Source organism: Amblyraja radiata, chromosome 24 (assembly GCF_010909765.2).
Source record: "Amblyraja radiata isolate CabotCenter1 chromosome 24, sAmbRad1.1.pri, whole genome shotgun sequence".
Taxonomy (NCBI): domain Eukaryota; kingdom Metazoa; phylum Chordata; class Chondrichthyes; order Rajiformes; family Rajidae; genus Amblyraja; species Amblyraja radiata.
Genome location: NC_045979.1, coordinates 18521001 through 18544508, shown reverse-complemented (window position 1 = coordinate 18544508; position 23508 = coordinate 18521001). Strand labels below are relative to the sequence as shown.

Here is a 23508-nt window from a genome sequence, read left to right as displayed (position 1 = left end):
GCCAATAAACACTTTTTGCAAACATTTTAGAACCAATAGACACATTCTGCAAGCGTTTTAGAACCACTAAGGACACTTACATTTGAGTAGACATGTGTTCAGTATTATTCACAGCTCAGAGAAACATGACCCTCTGCCTTCCTCCAGCTTGCAGACACTGATTGAGGCACACCACTTCCTGGTTTTATAGTCCCTCCCCCCTGCCGCCAGCAGGGGCAGCAGAGAGAATGGGGAATTTTGTAAAATCATTAATATCTGTCATTTTTCATCGACGGGAAAAATCCTCGGCACACATACGGCAGAGGGGGGCTCTGAGTAAGGTGGCCATAAATGACGGCCGTAGGTGGCGGCGTTCTCTCGGAAATCGCAGCACAGAAGGCCAAAACCGGTCAAGAACAGACAGACAGACAGACAGACAGACAGACAGACAGACAGACAGACAGACAGACAGACAGACAGACAGACAGACAGACAGATAGATAGATAATAATGTGTGTGTGTGTGTGTGTGTATATATATAAATATAAACAGCTAGCTGCAACTTGTACGCAGAATAAGGAAAACCTGGTATGTTCATCTCTTTGTTTGTACAACTGCTTCTTTAAATTAAACTGGAAATTCTGTTCTATTTGGTCAGCGTAAGATCACTCCTGCTTACCTGTGTAGTAATGGCAACGGAAAGTTGGACACTGGAAGAGTCAGAAATTTTCCATTACACCGACCATCGATCACCCATTCAACAAGTTCTATGTTATCCCACTATCTCATCCATTCACAACACACTAGGGGCAATTGTACAAAATTCAGTACCGTTTAGTTTATTATTGTCACGTATACTGAGGTACAGTGAAAAGCTTTTTGTTCTGTGCTATCCAGCCTGCGAAAAGACTATACATGATTACAATCAAGCCATCTATAGCATAAAGATAAAGGATAAAAGGAATAATGTTTAGTGCAAGATAAAATCCAATTAAAAATAATACGAAGGCCTCCAATGAGGTAGGTGGGAGATCGGGACCACTCTCTAGTTAGTGAAAGGATGGTTCAGTTGCCTGATAACAGCTGGGAATAAACTGTCCCTGAATCTGGAGGTGTGCATTTTCAAATTTCTGTACCTCTTGCCTGATGGGAGAGGGGAGAAGAGGGATTGACCAGGGTGAGACTGGTCCTTGATTTTGCTGGTGGCCTTGCTGAGGCAACGTGAAGTGCAGAGGCCAATTCACCTACAAACCCGCACGTCTTTGGGATGTGGGAAGAAACCGGAGCACCCGGAGGAAACCCACGTGGTCACAGGGAGAACATGCAAAGGATTGAACCCAGATATCTGGCGCTGTGAGGCAGCAGCTCTGATTTTTGCAAACGTCAGTAACATTGGAAGAACACAACTGACTGGAATCAAAAATAAAAACTGAAAAAAATCACTCTACTCATTGTCAATAGCAATCTATTCTATATTTTCATAAATTGAGATGTCCATTCTGTATTCACTTTACTTGGGAAATACTTATTGTGTATTTTTTAAATGAAGAATATAGTGTTGAAATCTTGAATTATTTCATTACGCTTGTCACAGGACAACATAGCCATCTTCTGGTGACAAATAGGATCACCAGTCATCCAACATTCTAATGTATACAGGTTGAGTGTTTGACTGACTTTTAACGCAGTCTAGTGTGAGTTTATATATGTTCAGCGGCAACGCGACCAAACCGGAAACGGGGGCCGCGCGGAGGTCTAGTAATCCCCGTACAGGGCCTGACCCACCAGCATGCGACTGCATGCGGCGAGCGCAACCAAACCGAAAGCGGGGCCACGCGGAGGTCGAGTGATCCCGTACGAGTTGACGTGAAGTTCGAGCGAAGTTCGCGCGTGACGTACGGCGTCAAGACACTGCGTACGCCGTCGAGACGCTGCCCACGCCCGTCGAGGTGGTGCGTACGGTCTCAATGCGGCTGCAGGCCGGTAGGCCGTTGCCGCGCAGAATTTTTGGACAGTGTCAGTTTTTCGGAGCCCCGCGCGGTGTCGGGACCAGCTCCGCACAACTCCATACGGAACCGGCGATCGAAGTGGGACCGGCCCCGCGAGGCCGTGCGGCTCAAGCGACCACGGTAGGTCGTGCTTGCCGCATGCAGTCGCATGTTCGTGGGACAGGCGCTTAACTCAGCGGGTCAGGCAGCGTCAATGGAGAACAGGGAGAGGTGTTGTTTCGGGTCAGGGCCCTTCTTCATTCACACCTCCAGTGTGCTGTAAACCAGCATCTGTAGTTCTTTGTATCTACACTATTATTTGACTCTAGTTTGTAATAAATTTGAAGATTCTGGAGGAGGTTAATGGGAATGTGAGGAGAATAAAATGTACTTACTATGGATGTGGATCCAAAGATCATGTTTCCATGCTTTAGCATTCCATGACCGATTGATAACAAGGACAGCATAATATTGTTTTTTTAGCAACTGGAAATATTTTTGTGGTATAGAAAATTATGGTAGTTGTTTTATATACCAGTCACTTTTGAGTTTGTTTGAATTTAGTTTATTGTTTAGTGCCGAGGTAGAGTGAAAAAATGTTATTGCGTACTAACCAGTCAATGGAAAGACAATACACGATTACATTCGAGCCATCCACAGCATACAGGTAAATGATAAAAGGGAATAATGCAAATAACATTTAGTGCAAGTTAAATTCCAGTAAAGTCTGATCAAAGATAGTCCGAGGGTCTCCAAAAATAGTCGCTCAGGACTTCTCTCTAGTTGTTGGTAGGATGGTTCCATTGCCTGATAACAGCTGGGAAGAAACTGTCCCTGAATCTGGAGGTACGTGTTTTCGCACTTCTGTATCTCTTGCCCGATGGAAGAGGGAGTGACCAGGGTGAGACTGGTCCTTGATTATGCTGGTGGCCTTGCCGAGTCAGTGTGAAGTGTAACTGGAGTTAATGGACGGGAGGTTAGTTTGTGTGATGGTCTGGGCTGCGTCACAATTATCTGCGATTTATTGCGGTCTTGGATGCTGTTCCCAAACCATGCTCTGATGCTTCCCGATAAAATTCCTTCTAGGGCTCATCTGTAGAAGTTTGTGAGAGTTGTTGGGGACATGCCGAATTTCCTAAGCCTTGACTGTGAGGAGAAATAAGATTAGCTGTGCAGATTAACATTTTAGAGGACTGACAACGAAACACCCCACTAAATGAAAAGGAAAACGTTGTTTCAATAGAAGCAACATTTATATATAGTTTGTTGAGGATATTATCAAAGCTGTCTGTTCTTTCTGACAAATTGTTCAATAGTTCAAACTAACTGCTCATTAAATAGTAATATTTTGCCTGCTGAATTTCTAGGCTGATGCACTAGAAAAGCGATTAGATATAGATTTTACCTTGTAAAACTCCAGTGTTCATAAAGTGTACATAAATAATGGTGGAAGAAAAATCCAAATCACAATATTAATGTTAAATCGGAATAACACTGTGAACTGAAAGCTAACTGCAACACGTTAATTTAAGGATCAGAAATATTTTAAATATTATTTTGATCTTTATACTCTTGCTATTCTATTTGTATCAGCGATCATTCGTTCTGTCATCTGTAATCTTTTAATAAGTAGCTTTTACATAAAGCACTTCCAATTGAAAGGAAAATTGCTATTTCAAAATTTCCACCATGAATTTCTCTTTTGTTCTATTTTTATACTCTGGGTTCATCCGTGGGGTGCATAGAAACTTAGGAGACATATTTGGAATATGTGAATAGTAGAGTGTGGAATGACTAAGATGTGTGTCTTTAGACTTTAGTGATGCTGCATGAAGAAAACCCATGCGGTCATAGGGAGAATGTACAAACTTCACACAGACAGCACCCATAGTCAGGATCAAACCCGTCTCTGATGTTTTGGGTCAGGGCACTTCTTTGGACTGATTGTGGTGGGGTGAGGAAGTTTGAAGAGAGGAATATATTTTTGTATGCTTGTATTTTTGTTGAAGATTATATTTGTGCATGATTATATGTGTTTGTAATCATGTATTGTCTTTCTGCTGACTGGATAGCACGCAACAAAAGCTTTTCACTGTACCTCGGTAAATGTGACAATAAACTAAGCTCAAACTCAGGAGATGTACTGTTTCATTAAGATGACCAAATTAAAACAAACAAGTTGGAACAGTTACTTGAAAGGGGAATGGGGAAAAGAGTTGAAAATGGTTGCATGCAGGAAGGCATGTGGAGTAACCGATTGTATTTTGTAACATGGAAAGATGGAGTCCAAACCAGGCGACTCGTGTGTGCTGGTCATAGAATTGGAACTGCAATCATGCATTACAATCACTCCACTCTTTTAAACCGCTACTCTAACAGCAGCATTTCTTATTTTAACAATGCTAATGTTATTCCCTTTATCATTAATCTGTTGTACCTGTGGACAGCACAATTGTAATCATGCCTTTCCGCTGACTGGTTACCATGCAACAAAAACTTTTCATTGCACATGACAATAAACTAACCAAAACATGAAATGTAACGTTATTGTAGGTTTGTGATCAATGAAAATTGTAGCAAGGCAAATGTGAGTCAAACACATAAATAAAATTGTTCAAGCTGAATTCTTGCTTACTGAAGACCAGGCTGTGAGAGCAGGATATACAGCCTGTTGCTGAGATGACAGCACACAATTTATCTGCAAGGCCATATTAATGAGAGTGGAAAACAAAGGGAAGTTCTGGAGGCAAACGATTTTGGCCAAGAGAGATTGATCTTGGATAGACATAAAATGCTGGAGTAACTCAGTGGGCCAATCAGCATAACTGGAGAGAAGACCCTTCTTCAGACTGAGAGTTAGCGAAGAGGGAGTCCAGAGAAATCGAAGTGTATGGTGTGAAAACAACAGGTCAAAGCCAATGATGATAAATAAATGTAGAATGGTTAATTGTTAGCTGAGCGGAAGGTGACAACGTGACCTTAAATAAACAGACGCCCGGCTACAGAAACAGAAGGGTCAGGAAGGGCTGAGGTATACAATCACCAGGAATCAAACATCAGCATCCATCGACTTACTGTTCAAGAAAACCATGTGTAAGCAGGTTAGCTTTTAACTTAAAAGTTATCAGATAATCAGTTATCAGAGTTTCACCCTGGTCACCCTCTTTTTTCCTCTCCCCCGTCAGGCAAGAGGTACAGAAGTGTAAAAACGCACACCTCCAGATTCAGGGGCAGTTTCTTCCCAGTTGTTATCAGACAACAAACCACGCCATCAACAACTAGAGAGCAGTCCTGACCTCCCACCCTCAGACTATCTTTAATCGGACTTTACTGGACTTTATCTTGCACTGAATGTTATTCCCTTTATCCTGTATCTGTACACGGCTCAAATGTAATAATGCACTAGTCATACCGCTGACTGGATGGCACACAACCATAAAAGCTTTTCACTGTACCTCAGAACATGTGAAATAAACTAATAGAACTAAACTATATTTAAAGATATGCCAAGAACATATCACCCTGAGAACCAATGGTTTCAGAGGTAGACACAAGAGATGCTGGAACAAACACTTGAGCAAACACAGTGTTGGAGTAACTCAACAGTCAGACAGCATCCCTGGAGAACATGGATAGGCAATGTTTCGGGTCGGGACCCTTCTTCAGACAGATTCTGGTGGGTCAGTGTGGGGGGAGGGGGGAGAAACCTTTAGAAAGGAGATGAGGAGGACTTTCTTTAGTCAAAGGGTGGTGAATCTGTGGAATTCTTTTGCATATACGGCTGTGGAGGCCAAGTCATTAGGTATTTTTAAGGTGGAGACTGGCATGTACTTGAGATGTCAAGGGTTATGGGGAAAAGGCAAGAGAGTGGCATTGGGAGGGAAAGATAGATCAGCCATGATTGAATGGCGGAATAGACTAAATGTGCCAAATGGCCTATTTCTGCTCCTATGACATGAACTTATGAAAGCCCGGAAGAGAGATGTACAGGTTCAATAAGATAACAAAATTATGGACCAAACAAGATGGAACAATTGAAGGGGGAGTGGGGAACGAGGTGAAAATGGGGAAAGCATGTCAGGCTGCATCTGGAGAAGGAATGGACAATTCCTTCTCCAGATGCAGGTCCTGGCCCTTCACGTTTTAAGATGCCTTGCTAATTTGTCCTGATTTATCTAGAGTTGCCCTCAGTATTTCCAGGAGGTAAAAACACTTACTTATAGCTATTCTTCGTGTCATACAGCATGGAAACAAGCCCCTCGGCCCTATTCGTCCATGCCAACCAAGATGCTCCATCTAAGCTGGCCCCATTTGCTGCCATTTGGCACTTATTTCTCTAAACCTTTCCTATACAAGAACCTGTCTAAATGTCTTTAAAATACTGTTACAATACCTGCCTCAACTACCTCCTCTGGCAACTCGTTGCATATATCCACCACGCTCTGAGTGAAAAAGTTTCCCCTCAGGTTCGTATTAAATCTTGCCCCCCCCCCCCTCACCTTGAACAATGTTATGTATGGTGATTCTCAAAATTGTGTCTTTAAAAACTGAAGCTTCCAAGCCAATCAACTTAACCCAGTATCAGGGTATGATGTCATCAAATTAACCTCATCTAGAACACGGAACATCACAGCACAGGAATAGCAGCTTTGGCCCACAAGGTTCATGTCAAACATGATGCCAAGATGAACCATTCTCCTCTGCCTGCACATGATTCATATCCTTCTATTTCCTGCATACCCATGTGCCTATCTAAAAGCCTTTTAAGCGCCACTATCATATCTTCCCCAACAACCACCCCCAGCAGCACGTACCAAGATTTCACCACTCTCTGTATAAAATAAACTTGCCCTGCACATCCCCTTTCAATTTTGTCCCACTCACCTTAAAGCTGTGCCCTCTAGTCTTTAATATTTCCACCAAGGGAAAAAGGTTCTGAGCATCCCCCCCAAATCTATCTTGTATTCACATGTCTTGGTTTAAGAAGAGTTCGGAAGAAGGAGGCGGATGAAGGGCTCCTGTTCCTTTTCTTCACGAGATGCAGCCTAACCCCGCTGAGTTGCTTCAGCACTTTATGTCTACCCTTGGTTTAAGATTTAGGTTGTTTATTATTGTCACGTGTACAGAATTTCAGGCATTGTTAGAGATAGACAATAATAAACTAAACAGTGAAAAGCTTTGTTTTGCATGTTATCCAATCAGATCAGATAAATAATAGTCAAAATTCAAGGACAATAGGTAGAGCAAAGGGGAAGATACAGAGTGCAGAATGTAGTTCTCAGCATTGTAATGCACTCGTTCCAGAGACCAAATTCAATATCTGCAGTGGGGTGGAGAGAAATTGGGCAGTACCCTGCCAGTTGCAGCTCACACTTACCTCCACAATATCCCCGTCACCACCTTTTCCCGCCACTGGGTGGCACAGTGGGGTAGCTGATGGAGCTGCTGCCTCACGGCGCTAGACCCGGGTTCGATCCTGACCTCAGGTGCTGCCTGTGTGTGGAGTTTGCGCGTTCTCCCTGTGATGGCGTGAATTTCCTCCGGCTTCCTCCCACGTCGCAGAGCCGTAAGGGTTTGTAGGTTAACTGGCGTAAGCTTTTGTAGGTTAATTACCCCTACCGTGTAAGGAGTGGAGAAGAACGTGGGATAACATAGAATTAATGTGGATAAGACACAAAGTACTGGAGTAACTCAGTGGGTCAGGCAGCATCTCAGGAGAAAACGGATAGGTGACGTTTCTGGTCGAGACCCTTCTTCAGGCTGTATCTACATTTGGAATAAACCAGCATCTGCAGTTGCTTTCTACACATGATCGATGAGCACTCAGTGGCCAAAGCGCCTGTTTTTGTGCTGTATCTCTAAACTAAACACTACACCCAAAACCAACTACTTTGCCACTCCTGATTAAAACTCCTGGTGTACAATTTGAAGAGACCTAACTTGGCCTAGTAAGCTCTTTTGATCTCATTTAAGGAACATGTTTGCCTTCAAGACAGTGCAGAAAATATTAACGAGATACATTACAGAGATGATGCACGTTGTCCTGAGAAAAGATTGAGCAGAGGATTCTGTTAGATTCATCACAAATTGCGGTGCTGGCTCGAAGGGCCGAATGGCCTCCTCCTGCACCTATTTTCGATGTTAATAATAAATGATCGCATTAAAACAGCTAATATTCTGAGGGTGTTTATAACTGTGGTGATGCTTCTTCGGGCAGGTAGGTCATGAATTATGTTTCAGCTCTCAGGCTGAAGTGAAGGAAGGAAAGGGATTATTTTCCCCAAGGATTAGGGGCGGCAGTGGTAGAGTTGCTGCCGTTCAGTGCCAGATACCCGGATTCGATCCTGACTACGGATGCTGTCAGTACGTTGTTTGTACGTTCTCCCTGTGATTGCATGGGTTTTCTCCGGGTGCTCCGGTTTCCTCCGACACGCCAAAGACGTACAGGCTAATTGGCTTCGGTAAAATTATAATCCCTAGCATGTAGGATAGTGCCAGTGTACGGGGTGATCAACGGTCGGCATGGACTCGGTGGGCTGAAGGGACTGTGTGCGCTGTATCTCTAAAGTCTAAACACTATTCACCACCTCAGCAACGATGAACTTCTATGGACTGTATCTTTAGTTGCACTATATACTTGAATCCTGGTTACCTAGTATTACGGTCCTTAATTTATTTTATTATCGTACATTCATTTGGGCATTATTGTATTAACGGGCTAGCTAAGCTAGCGAGAAGGGTACCGACCCAAAATGTCACTTATCCATGTTCTCCAGAGATACTGTCTGACCTGCTAAGTTACACCAGCACTTTGTGTCCTTCTTTGCATGGAAGAATCTATTTGTTCTATAACCAGTACACATGACAATTAAACTGTCTGGTCTCTTGACTTACCTAGATATTTCTTCATGAAAATGCTGGTACAGGCCTAAGTTTACTTTTTTTTTAAATAGATTTTACAAAAGAGATTCTCCTCGATGACTTTAAATGCACTGAAATACATCTGCGCAACCAAAGAGGGGCAGCAATGAGAGTGGCCTATTGAACACTGACATACTGAGTGGAGCCATTAAAATTAGAACGTCTTCATTTCTAGATCACCACATTTAATTCTCAAGAGAAAATATAGCCTCAGACAGTTGGATTGTAATAGATCAGAGGTAAAAGTACAGTTTTGCAAGTGTCAATTCTCTTTCTTTTTCCTGAACCATTACAGTTCTTATAAACAGTACTAGAAAGCAAATAATCTTACTTTCTACAATAAATACATGAACATCCTGTGTAGCACAGTGGACACGCAGCTAATTTTAGGTCCCTAGATATGTCAACGTCATTGATATAATAGCCCGAATACATTAAAAACCAAAATCAAAAATGCAATAAAAAGTGTTTTAAAGTTGTACTACACAGTATACACAGGTCACAAGTCCACTGCATTTAACAGAACAAATACTTTCAAACGTCAAATGGTATTGTTTCTCAAATAAATTACAGTGTGTGCGTACAAAACCCATTACCATCACAGAGAAGCAAAAGATTCATATTTGCAGCCTTGAATAATTTAGTGTATAACAATATAATACAATTATGTACATGTTTTCTCTTCCCCTCGACGTCGACACAAAGGCATTATAAACACTATCAACAGGATCTGTATTCGTAAGTTTAAAGCATGATTTATGTTTAAATGAAGTAAACGTGACAAGAACAAGTCAAAGAAAGGTCATATAAGAATTGGCGGTGCCAAAGGCTCTGTGTCGATCTGCTTAAAAGTATGAAAAAATAAAGAAAGTGTATTTAGTTTTTACAAATGAGCAGAAATTAAGGTCTTTGATGCCAGATGTCACATCGTACAATCTCCTTTTGCAACTTTGGTTATGTTTTTATCTCAGTCACATGTAGTTTGAGGTGAGGAACCCATGATCCCCGCGTACTCTGCTCAAATGGATCATGGCTCGGTCGTATGCAATTTGAACAGATTTTCGGATGCTTGATTTACGCCCTTCCATCATTTTCAATTTGTCCACTGTGTCGTCAATGCCAAGAGGAAGCAACTTTGATCGAGGAAGCCACTGCCTGTTAATAGATACAACGGGAGATTAGAAAGGTTCCAAAACAAATTGGACAGGAATAAATGAAAAGGACACAAAGTGCTGGAGAAACTCAGCGGGTCAGGAAGCATCCCTGGAGGTCGGCAATGGGAACGGATCTGCCAGCTCCAGCCGGGCCAGAGTTACACAGCATCGGCCGCAAGAGGCTAATTCGACCCCGTCAATCGGCACGAAAGTCCCGATGAGTTAGAATCCGGACGCCGCACCCAGCCTAGGCATCGCATGTTGGGGGGGGGGGGGGGGGGGGGGACTTAAGCGCGCTCTCATAATTTTGTCCAGATTATATGAGGTGCCAGACCACCAGGTGCCCAAAAATCAGTGGTGGACCTGTAATTGACCAAATTTCTTTTTGATTCTCTGCCTCAAAACATAGTTCTCTGGATACTTTCAAGAGAGAGCTAAATAGGGCTCTTAAAAATAGCAGTGTCAGGGGAGATGGGGAGAAGGCAGGAACGGGGTACTGATTGTGGATGATCAGCCATGATCACATTGAATGGCGGTGCTGGCTCGAAGGGCCGAATGGCCTACTCCTGCGCCTATTGTCTATTGATCTTCCACGTCATTGTTCATCATTAGCCGGGCAATGACATGTGGAAGCTGGTTAATGCAAGGGTATAGAACGGAGTTGAGGACACTTCATAACAGAGCAAGACATCAGATACAACTATTTTATATCATATTAAATCAGGACCTTAGGAGAAGGTTTAGAAGGTTGTCAAAGCTGCAACCGTTGACATCATATACAAGAGACTGCAGATGCTGAAACCTTGAGCAAAAAACATAATGATGGTGGAACTCAGCATCTATGGACTGAAATGGATAAGATGGCGTTTTGTGTCAGTACCCTTCTTCAGACCCGAAAAGTCACCTTTCCATATTCTTCAAGATTCTGTCTGACATGCTTACTCAGGCATTCTGCTTCTTTTTATTTCATAAACCAGCAAAAATACAGTTAAAAATACTTACCATGTTCTTTTGTTGTCAAAAAATAAAACAAGATATAATTTCTCTCCAGCTTCAGCGTGCATTTGTTCTCCTAGTTTGATGACATCCAGTGGAGGTACAGGTATGGGGACACCGTTGTGATATAAACCATCTCGAGGCATATTCGAATCTATGATCTACGAAGTAAAACATTACAGAATATAAGGAAACAATATTTTGTATTTGTACAATGCCAGACATGAGCTCTGGGTCAGTCTCTTCATCCCCAATCAATACTTCAGAGGGCGACACAGTGCACAGCTGGAAGAGCTGCTGCCTCACAGCGTCAGAGACCCGAGTTCAATCCTGACTACCTATGCTGTGAGGAGTATGCACGTTCTCCCTGTGACCGCGTGGGTTTCCTCAGGGTGCTTCGGTTTCCTCCCACATTCCAAAGATGTGCGGGTTTGTAGGTTAATTGGCCTCTGTAAATTGCAACTAGTGTGAAGGGAATGGATGAGAAAGTGTGATATCATAGAACTCGTGTTAATGGGTAATCTGTGGTCGGTATGGACTCGGTGGGCTGATGGACCTGTTTCCATGCCGTATCATTATATGAATATAGTATATACATGGCGTAGTCCGACCAATTCAATCAATCGCCAATTCATATTCTTTTCACAATGCTGGTAAATAGATATCTTTTAGTCTTTGAAACTACTGTTTTAGTGGATACAGCATGGAAACGGGCCTTTCAGCCCACTGAGTCAACGCCAACCATTGATCACCCGTTCACACTGGTTCTGTGTTAACCCACATTTGCATCCACTTCCCACACAGTCAGGATAATTTAGAGGCCAATTAACCTAGAAAACCCCACATATCTATGGAAATGGGTGGAGACGGAGCACCCGGAGGAAACCCACATGGTAACAGGAAGAACGTGCAAACTCCACACAGACAGCAGCCGAGGATAGGATAGAACTCTGGTCTTTGGCATGGTGAGACATCATCTCTACCTGCTGTGCCACTGTGCTGCCTTGTCAATCTCTTTTTACACCGACTGGAGAGCGCACAATGCCAAAGTCCAAAGTCACATCTGAAATACAGCCCTTCCAGCAGTCAATACCATGGAAATGTACTCTCTCACCTTAAACCTGTGTCCAGAGGTTCTTGATTACCTACTGTGGATAAAAGATCCTGTGCATCAACCCTATGTATCCCCCTCATGATCTTATATACATGTATAAGATCACCCCTTATCCTACTATGCTCCCAGGAAGAAAGTCCTGTCCTGCCCAACCTCCCCCTATAACTGGAACACTCAAGTCCTGGCAACATCCTCGTGAATCGTCTCGGCACTCTTTCCAACTTAACAACATCTTTCCTATGTGTTTAAGAAGGAACTGCAGATGCTAGAAAATCGAAGGCAACGTGTCGGGCCGAAACCCTTCTTCAAACTGAAGAAGGGTTTCGGCCCAAAACGTTGCCTATTTCCTTCGCTCCATAGATGCTGCTGCACCCGCTGAGTTTCTCCAGCATTTTTGTGTATCTAACATCTTTCTTATAGCAGGATGACCAAAACGGAACACAATACTCCAAATGTGGCCTCAACTATATCTTGTATGACTGTAACACAACATCCCAACTGTTATACTCAACTTCTATATTCATTCTGGGCTTCTTATTTTTGACTGCCGCACATTAGTAGCAATATTGCTTCATGTGGGGTAATATATTTTAATGAAAAGACAGATTTTGACTTACCAGTGCTGGATAAGAAGGGTACCCTCTGCATTTGGCCCAAACTAGTTCCAGAGGTTCTAAGATAGCATCATTTTCAAAAGGTATCCAGACTCCCCTCCCTATAAATATGTAAGGACAAAAACAACAGTAGTATATATTATCTTACAATTTCACATATTGTAGATTGAAATAACACATGTCACAACAATAAAAAGCTCCTCAGATAAATGTTGATATACCTTCCCCTTCAATAAAAAAAATTACATTGGCATTAATTTCATTTATTTCCACTGTTCTTTTGTAATATAACATCCCTATTTTAAATAAAACGGCATCTATTTTTACTGTATTTTAAATCTATCAAAAATAAGACACTGGAGCAAATAATGCTGGAGTAACTCAGCAAATCAAGCAACATCTCTGGAGAATATGGATAGGTGACGTTTCGGGTTGGGATGTCCGAAGAAGGTTCCCAACCTGAGACGTCACCTATCCATGTACACCAGAGATGTTGTCTGACCCGCTGAGTGATTCCTGCGCTTAGAATCCTTTTTTCTACCAAAAATACGTTCCGTTGACAAAACAATCAGGACGAGAAAGATGTACAATTAGATATCCATTAAATAAATAATTTTAATGTTTTGGACCTTTTAACATTTTCTTCATAAAAGCTAAGTAAGGCGACCGTAAAACAGATATAAGTATCTCCAGTAGAAAATTAATTAATTCCATACCGCAACGATCATTTTCATGAAAAACTATAGTTTGCAAATTCCACAATCAGTGATGTGAATCACATTAAAACACTTCATAGCACATCATGAATGAAATATTAAAAAAATTAAATAGGGTCTTTCTGTCTTTCCCAAATCACATTTTTCCTCATTGAGATGCCTTGCCAAGAATTCTAACAAGAAGAGCTGAACGTTGGTAGAATTATAAAAGCAAGCATCACTTATTCTTCTGGCATGCTTTCCAATGCCTCATTAGCAACAGTAATTTCACAGCCACCTATTTCTTACAACTTTATTCTTACAGTCAATTAATTTGTAGCTTAAAGTGCTTATTGCTATGCACTATACCTGATGTGCTGTAATCTCCACAGGATACATCCCCATTGCCATCATCAAGACAATGGGCGCGTGCAAGAGCTGGCTTCCCTCGGCTACGTTTGGGTGGAGACAAGCCACTAAAAGAGGAAAAGCAACATTGATCAATTATGAAAGTAATGGGCACAAGCCTACCATGAGGACACAAAGTGCTGGAGTAACACAGAGGGTCAGGCAGCACCTCCGGAGAACATGAATATGTGAGTTCATGTCGGGACCCTGCTTCGGACCCAAAGGGTCCCCCCCACCTGAAATGTCACCCATCCATGTTCTCCAGAGATGCTGCTGACCTGCTGAGATCCTCCAGCACTTTGTATCCTTTTGCATCTCCATTTCCTTGTTCCCACCTTGAGGACCAATATCAAAGGAACTCAAGTCAACAAATATGACATAGCATACAATAGTAGTCAACTGGGAGGGGTCCATTCAACGATAAAATGAAAGTTCATTTTGCTAAGCAATGTGGAATACATGTTTCACCTCCTGTGGTTTAAATAATAACCTACACACTGGGGACAGAAAACATTTTCCTTGCTAACTCCTGTGTAATGTAAGTACATCTTTTGAGTGTTGGGACAACTATGATAAGCCAGAGTATTGTACATCAGTCGGAGGAAGGGTCCCAACCTGAAACGTCACCTATTCATGTTCTCCGGAGATGTTGTCTAACCTGCTGAAATACTCCAGCACTTTGTCTCTTTTTACTCTCCATATAATATTTTGCTTTTGGATACTAGCTCAAAACTTGCAAATTAATATCAATAAACGAAAAATGTTTGACAAGGTCTATACCCAGATAATTTTGTAGTATTTCAGTTTAAGGAACTTTGTGTTTAAGAAAGCACAAGGCAACCAACTGGTTCATTAATAGCATACAAATATGCTCTAGTACATTGCTTATGTATTAACCTATTGTTTCATGACATTGGATCAGTGGGAGAATTAATATTCTTAATTTTTCTCTATTGTATAAGGAGAAGGTTGCTTTGCCTTATATGCACGAAAAAATAAAAAAGCTAAAATAAGAGATTGACAAAAGACATCTTAATATGGGTTCACTAAATTTACTGCATTGTAGAAACCTGATCTAAATGTTGGTTTAAAATACTTCTGTAATATATAATTTGCTTAAGAAAGGGGTGATGCAAATTTGATTGTTTCAAATGTAAGTGTATTAAAAGAGGGTTTATTTAAAATATGCAATAAAGGATATTATATTTTATTAAAATTGGAATCCACTAAGCCACTCAGTTTTAGATACAGCGTGAAAACAGGCCCTTCGGCCCAACAAGTCCGTGCTGACCATTCTCTGTACACTAGCACTATCCTATACACTAGAGCCAATTTACAATCTTTACCAATGTCAAATTAACCTACAAATCTGTATGTCTTTGGAATGTGGGAGGAAACCAGAGCACCCGGAGAAAACCCACGCGTTCACGGGTGAAAGTACAAACTCCATACAGACAGCATCTGTAGTCAGGATCGAACCCGGTTCTCTGGCGCTGTAAGGCAGCAACTCTACCGTTGCATCACCGCTTATGCAAAACATTTTTGTTTAAATGTCTATGGTTTTCGTCCATTTTTAAAGCACTGAATTCAATTTTCAAATTATCGGTGCTTTCCAAAACAACCTTCTATTCAATCAAGTTTAAAAAGTTGAAAGTTTTTTAATATTTTCAGTACGCAGATCAAAACGAACACAATTGCTGTGAAGTGTTCACTCCAGAATATCTGACTGCCTACTGTTGAAACTGTAGAAACAACTTCAGTATCAGAATACAATGCCATATCTGTCCTTTATCAAAAAGAGTGTCTGATTTTGTCATTATGAGGCGTCAGATTCTCAGTATTACTCAGCTGGGAATAGGAAAACATAAGAAATGAAGCATATTTATATTTGTGGGCCACTCTATCCAAAAGCCAGGTGCAGAATAGGGTGAGAATTGCCTTCTGTGTCAGAAGTATATACACACGTGCTATATTATTTTAATATATATTATTAACTTTAGACTTTAGAGATCGACTCACTGAGTCCGCACTGAACACCCCGCACACTAGCACTATCCGAAACACTGGGAACAATTTACAGAAGACAATTAACCTACAAACCCACACTTCTTTGAAGTGTGGGAGGAAACTGGAGCGTCTGGAGAAAACCACGTGGTCACAGGGAGAGCATACAGACAGCACCCGTAGTTAGGATCAAACCCAGGTCTCTTGCCCTGTAAGGCAGCAACTCTACCCTGTGCCACTGTGCTGCGAGTTGTCTTTAATACTCTTTTAGTCAGTAATATTGTGGTTGGGATGACAAAAGATTTTTCAAACATGCTACAACTAGTTTTGGCAGCACAAGATGTAGCACAGTTTATAGACACAAAAAGCTGGAGTAACTCAGCGGGACAGGCAGCATCTCTGGAGAGAAGGAATGGGAGGCGTTTCGGGTCGAAACCCTTCTTCAAACCCGACACATCACCCATTCCTTCTCTCCAGAGATGCTGCCTGTCTCACTGAGTTGCTCCAGCTTTTTGTGTCTATCTTCAGTTTAAACCAGCATCTGCAGTTCCTTCTTACACATGAAGCACAGTTTATCTTCAACATTAGTCTCTCTCCAATAAAACCACGATTTAGGTGCCTGTTCAATGTCCCAATATGTTTTCCAGCAAAAAATGTACAAGAGTAGCATTTTAATTTCTTGCATCAGCAATTCTTACAATATCTGAAAGCCAATTTAAATTTGACAATTATATCATGTTGGGGGTGGGGGGGGGAACAAATGCTTTAAAGAGAGATTTCAATTTGTGATATGGAAAGAACACCTTCTAGCTCATTGATCTACAACTTAAATAGTTTGTAGACTATACAGTTCATTACGCACAAGACAGGATAATTCTACAGAACTTTAAAATCTTAATAAGTACCTGTTACTATCGAAAGCCCCATTACTCCCAAGACTGGAACCACATTCTGAATCCGAGTAGCTCTCTGCGTTTGACAATTGAGCGTGTTTTCCGAAACCATTAGAAAGCCCTGCGCACAAAACAAAGTTTCAACCAAACAGTCCCCTTGTGCAAAACATTTATTTTGAAACATTTTGAAGAGTTGAGTATAGGAGCAAAGAGGTCCTTCTGCAGGTGTACAGGGCCCTAGTGAGACCACACCTGCAGTATTGTGTGCAGTTTTGGTCTCCCAATTTGAGGAAAGACATTCTTGCTATTGAGGGAGTGCAGCGTAAGTTCACCAGGTTAATTCCCGGGATGGCGAGACTGTCATATGCTGAGAGAATGGAGTGGCTGGGCTTGTATACTCTGGAATTTAGAAGGATGAGAGGGAATCTTATTGAAGCATATAAGATTATTAAGGGTTTGGACACGCTAGAGACAGGAAACATGTTCCCAATGTTGGGGGAGTCCAGTACCAGGGGCCACAGTTTAAGAATAAGGGGCAAGTCATTTAGAACGGAGATGAAGGAAAACTTTTTCACACAGAGAGTTGTGAGTGTGGAATTCTCTGCCTCAGAGAAATCTCTGGATACTTTCAAGAGAGAGCGACAGAGCTCTTAAAGATAGCGGAGTCAAGGGATATGGGGAGAAGGCAGTATCAGGGTACTGATTGTAGATGATCAGCCATGATCACATGGAATGGTAGTGCTGGCTCGAAGGGCCGAATGGCCTACTCCTGCACCTATTGTCTATTGTCTAAATAAGAACTCTTCAGATTGACTTCTCCCTGTTAAAGAGCAGCTTTTCACTGACCACAGGGCAACATCGATCGTGGCTACAAAGAAATCAGCCAGTCACCATCAAGAGAAGGTTTAGCTGTGGGCCTGTGCACGCTGGAGCTTAGAACGATGAGGGTGTATCTCATTGAAACCTATCGCATAATGAAAGGCCTAGATAGCATGGATGTGGAGAGGGTGTTTCCAGGAGTGGGAGAGTCTAGGATCAGAAGCCATAGCCTCAGAATAAAAGGGCATATCTTTAGAAAGGAGATGAGGAGGGATTTCTTTAGTCATGAAAGTAATTTCTTTAGAGCGGTGAATCTGTGGACTTCATTGTCACAGAAGGCTGTGGAGGTCTAGTCAATGGTTTTGTTAACGGCAGAGATTGTCAAATTCTCGATTAGTACAGATATCAGGGGTTATGGGGAGAATGGGGTTAAGAGGGAAAGATAGATCAGCCATGATTGAATGGCAAAGTAGACTTGATGGGCCGAATGGCCTAATTATGAACAGTACAGCCAAGGAATGGGTCCTTCGGCCCAGTGTGCCAAAGACCTGATGCCAAGTACTGATCTCATCTGCCTGTTCATGATCCATATCTCTCTATTCCCTGCATTTCCAAGAACCTATTTGAAAGCCTCTTAAACGCCAATATCGTATCAACCAGAATAAAAAGATATTCCTTTAGAATAAGGATGAGGAGGAATTTCTTTAGCCAGAGGGTGGTGAATCCGTGGAATTCATTGCCACAGGCAACTGTGGAGGCCAAGTCAATGGATATTTTTAACGCGAAGAGTGATAGGTTCTTGAATAGTAAGGGCGTCAAAGGTTGCCGGGTAAAGGCGTGAGAATGGGTTTGAGAGCAAAAAATGGATCAGCTGTGAGTGGCAGAGCAGACCCGATGGGTCAAATGGCTAATTCTGCTCTTACATCTTGTGATCTGTTGACAAAGAACGTTGATCGTGTAAAAGACCATGAAGAGGGTTTACCTAGCTCTGCTGGAGTGCAGGGAGATTTCTCACTCTCACTGTCCGAACTGCAGCTCAAGCTTTGGGGTCGTTTTCTTGACTTGCGCAAACTCTGCAGTTTTGATAGTGTCCCCGGTGCAGTATTCAGTGCCAATTGTTCTGCTTGGTGCTGACTGTCTCCGTTCTCCAAGGGCTGGCCGCAGCCCTTCTGTAACTTTGCTCCGTTTTTGGCCTTCCGGAAGAGGACGGACGTGCGCCTGCCCACTTCGTTGACGGACTGCGTCGAAGTGTCTGAGGTAGGAAGAGCGAGACCGTTCACTCCGCTATCGCTCAGCAGCCGCTGCAGAGTGTGAGCACCAAGGGCTTCGTTTTGTAGTGTTTTTCTGCTCAGAACATCACTGTCGGATTTAATCCGTTTGTGCAGTCTGCTTTGTACCCTGCTCTCGCTCACGGGTTTGAGGGTAGGAGGGTCCGTGTGGGTTTCAGAGTCTGAGGGTAAAGGTGCCGGCCCTGTAGGCTCCAATGTTGGTGGGAGTGAAGATTTCGAATCCTCTGTAGGAAGGAGAAGAATAAGAGTATAAACATGCAAACTGAAAAAACAGGATGGCCCAGTGGTGCAGCAGTGACTACGGGTGTTGTATGTACCTGGGAAAAACCCACACGGTCACCGGGAGTTTGTACATTCTCCCTGTGACCGGGTATGTTTCTCCAGGTGCTCTGGTTTCCTCCCACATTGCAAAGATGTACAGGTTTGTAGGTTAATTGGCTTTGATAAGTTGTAAAATTGTCCCTAGTGTGTAGTAAAGCGTTGTTTATGGGGTGTCTGTCGCTGGTCGGCGTGGATTCGGTGGGCCAAAGGGCCTGTGTCTCTAAAGTTTAAAGTCTAAAAACACTACATATTCCACTTGGGTAGTTTACAACCCAACAGTGTGAACATTGAATTCTCCAATTTTAGTTAACTCTCTACAACACATCCCTCCCCCTCCTACTGTTTCCCCCCCTTTTCCGCCATGTCCCGTTTCTCCCCTTCACCCTGTCCCCTCCCACCTATATTCCTTCCTCTGGCTTCACATTTCACGCATCTTCTCTCATTCTTTCTGGGGAGTGGACAGGACAATGAGGTTGAGAGGAAAAGATTAATCAACCATGTTTGAATGGTGGAGTAGACTCGAGAGTCGAATGGCCTCATTCTACTCTTATGACATGCGAGACCTTTTGTCTTTGCATATCTGGTCTTTGTTCAACTATTTAATAAAAAATGTCCCTCACCTGTATCCACCTATCACTTGAAAGACCATGTCCCACCCCCACACCTCCATTCCAGCTGTTTTCCCCCAATCTACAATCAGTCTGAAGAATGGGAACCACCCGAATCGTCACCTACGCATGTCTTCCAGAGATGCTGCCTGATCTGCTGAGTCAATCCAGCACTTTCGTGTCTCTTTTTGTGAAATCAGCATCTGTAGTTGTTTGTGTCAACTTTCTCAAGTTTAGTCAATCTTTAAATATTTGCAGGTACACAAAAAAGCTGGAGAAACTCAGCGGGTGCAGCAGCATCTATGGAGCGAAGGAAATAGGCAACGTTTCGGGCCGAAACCCTTCTCCAGCTTTTTTGTGTACCTTCGATTTTCCAGCATCTGCAGTTCCTTCTTAAATACTTTAAATATTTGCATTTGTTTATATTATCAGGGATATTTTCCAAATATTATCAAAATAACCCTGATATCAGTAACAAGAATTAAAGAAAAATATATAATAGTGGACCAAAAAATATATATCTAGTAATACTTAAAATTCAGAAATGTTCCTTTCGGACGAAGTATTTTCTATAATTTGCGCAGAAAAGACAACTATGCATATGCCAGGCTGCTGTTTACAGGCATTGCAAACTTCAAAATATAACCATGTCCCTCCTGTATCATAGAAATATGTTTAACTTGACACTTGAAATGCCAAACAGCCATGGTAGTTTGCTCATTATAGAAGGTAGAAATGAACACCTTAGGCTTCCTTTTACTTGCAGGCTAACTACAATTTAAAATCCACAAAGCTCTTGCTTCTACCAATTTATTGTCTTCATGCTTCTTTCTTTCCTTACCTAACTCTTAAGATATTTCCTATCTTGATCTTGACATCAAATCAAATCATGTGTTACAGGAGCAGAATTAGGCCATTCGGCCCATCAAGTCTATTCCGTCATTCAATCACGGTTGATCCATCTTTCCCTCTCAACTCCATTCTCCTGCCTTCTCCCCATAACCCTTGACACCCTTACTAATCAAGAACCTGTCCATCTCCACTTTAAAAATGCCCGATTACTTAGGTTAAGTGTTAGTTATTTCTTACCCTTCACTATTACTATTACTGACATTAAAGAGCCGGTCTTTAATATATATTTATTAAAGTATTATTTTTAAGTGCATCTATTTATAATGATTAAGAACTATTTGTTGCTCCAACATGAATCAAAAGCACAGATCACATTGTCTCTATTCCAAAGCTGTTCAACAAGTAAACTAAGCACATATAGATCCAGAAATCTCGGTATAGTGGTTGAATACCCTACTCATTTGCTTTTGAAAAATGCATGGTGTATCTTCCCCTTTGCTCTACCTATTGTACTCGAGTTTGACTTGATTATATTTATGTATTGTATTATATGATCTGTTAGGATAGCATGCAAAACAAAGCTTTTCACTCTACCTGGTACATGTGACAATACTAAACCTACACCTAACCCTACCTCGTTCCACTGCAAAGAAAGAATCTAAAATGAATGGACTAAGTTTTTGTTTCAAACATTACTCCAGAACTATTGTTGCTTACTCAGAAGTCAATTCCAGGCATTATCAATGGTATTCTGTAGAAACAAAGAATTGCAGATACTGGTTTATGTCAAAGATAAAGTGCTGGAATATCTCAGCGGATCAGGCAGCATCTCTGGAGAAAAAGGATAGATGACGTTTCGGATCGGGACTCTTCTTTAGGGGGCGCCATCCTGTGTGGCATGGCTGCCCAGCCTGCAGCTGTTCGTCTTTCACTCTTTTTTTAATTTTTAGTGAGTTTTAGTGTTTTGTTTTTGGAGTTCGTCTTTTTTATGTGGGGGGTGGGGGGGGGGGGAAGGGGGAAACTACTTTTCAGGGTCCCTACCTGGTCGGAGAGGCAGCTTTTCTCCGGGCTGCACTTTCGACCCGTCCTCGCGGCCTACCAGCGGGCCTGGAGCGGCGTTTCCTGAGGGGATCGCCCAGTACCTCAGCTTCGGTGGCGGCACAGCGCTGGAGCGCTTTTGCGGAGCGGGCGATGCCTTGCCCGGGTCGCCGCGCTGGAACTCCGGTATGCTGAGACCGCCGAGAAAAACATCACGGAGCTGCGGGTCTGTGGAGCGGCCAGCCGCGGGCAGCGGCGCTGAACTTTACATCGGGAGCCTGGGATCTCTCGCCGAGATCGCCAGTGGTGGAGCTCCGTCCGGCGCGGCCTTGTTGGCTTCGGAAGCCGCGGTCTCTGGTAAGGGAAGCGGCCGTTCCAGGGTTACCATGCCGCTGAGAGGATTCCCCCGAAGCAGGAGCACCATCACCCGGCGAGAATGGCCTGGAACATCGGGCCTCCGTAAAGGCAACTGTGGAGGCCTCAATAGGCCCGACTATGGGTGAACATGGGATGGGGACTGGACTTTGTGCCTTCCCTCATAATGGGAACCATTGTGGGGGGATGTTTTTATGTTTAAATCTCTTATTAATGTTGTCTGTATTCTTTCTTTATGTGCTGCATTGGCAAAAAGCATTTCACTACACCTAGGTGTATGTGACCAATAAAATAACCTTTGAACCTTTGAACCTTTAGACCCAGTCTGAAGAAGGGTCCGACAAGAGATGACAGCCATTTGAATTTTCCCTCCTTATATTCTGAAAGGGATTTCAGGATTTCTGTGCATGGGAGATTTGTTACAGAAATTCCAAACAAACAGGCAGTGTTTCAGTATCTCCACCGACTCTGCAACCTTCTCCACTTCAATCAAAGGAAGTCAATACTGATGAAAATCTAAGTTATTTGCCGACTAGATGTTCAGGAAAATCCCTGAAAATGGTACACTTTAAGCTTAGGTTTACATTCATCATTGTCACATGTACTGGGGTACAGTGAAAAATTTTGTTTTACATGCTAACCAATTTGATCAGATATACCATACAAAAAATACAATCAAGCCAAACTCAGCTACATTAGATAAAGAGTAAGGGGGTTCTATACTTACCGGTTGAAGAAAGATTTAAAAGAGTGATTGTATTGGATGATAGTAGATATAAATATACCATACATAAATAAAATCAAGCCAAACCCATACAATGGATAGAACAATGGGGAAGATAGAGTGCAGAGTATAATTCTTGGCATTGGTGTGCATGTGAGCTTTTGGCAAGTCTGACTCTTAAAAGAGCCAAGTTTACGTATGTAAAGAGAATGCACCACACCTCTTTCAGTGCATTCCTCATGGCCTTCAACCAGTGGCTTCTCATTATCCTCCTTCGACAATTCAGAGTAGTTGCCGTTATGCAGATGTCGCTGCTGGGCCAGTTTATGCCTGATGCTGTTGATCTCTCTCCTCAGCAATCTCACTCGTTTTGACCGCGCTCCACTCGACTTCATGGTGCATGTTATGTCCAACTTATCCAGCAACCCCTTCAGCTGGTCCTCTAGTGACAAGTGGGCTCTGTTCTCCGGCATCAGCATGTTGTCCACTGAAAAACATACCGCACCAAAAATGATCCCACAATTACTGGCGATCAACAGTAGATATTGCTTTTAACTTAAGAATTAAACATAAAATGAAATTACTTTAAGCATCACATTAAAGCCACTATAATCATGAAAATAATTCATAAAATGCATATTTTGTGGACATTTGCCAATTGTGAAAAATCAGGTAAGATTAATTAAATATTGGTAAAAAGTAGAATACTACCCCGT

General features: G+C 42.4%; 1 protein-coding gene across 1 annotated transcript in view; it reads right to left on the bottom strand.

The window, feature by feature from the left end:
- Positions 1–9052: 9052 nt before the first annotated feature.
- Positions 9053–23508, bottom strand: part of brpf3 (bromodomain and PHD finger containing 3) — a 59826-nt gene continuing 45370 nt past the window's right edge. Inside the window, exons 7-13 of the mRNA XM_033042540.1 lie at positions 23013–23279; positions 18568–19098; positions 16779–16887; positions 13831–13937; positions 12770–12867; positions 11045–11199; positions 9053–10043 (exon numbers count right to left, since the gene is read on the bottom strand). Of these exons, the coding sequence (XP_032898431.1) occupies positions 9860–10043; positions 11045–11199; positions 12770–12867; positions 13831–13937; positions 16779–16887; positions 18568–19098; positions 23013–23279 (1451 nt within the window). The 3' untranslated portion in view covers positions 9053–9859. The remainder of the gene's footprint in view (positions 10044–11044; positions 11200–12769; positions 12868–13830; positions 13938–16778; positions 16888–18567; positions 19099–23012; positions 23280–23508) is intronic.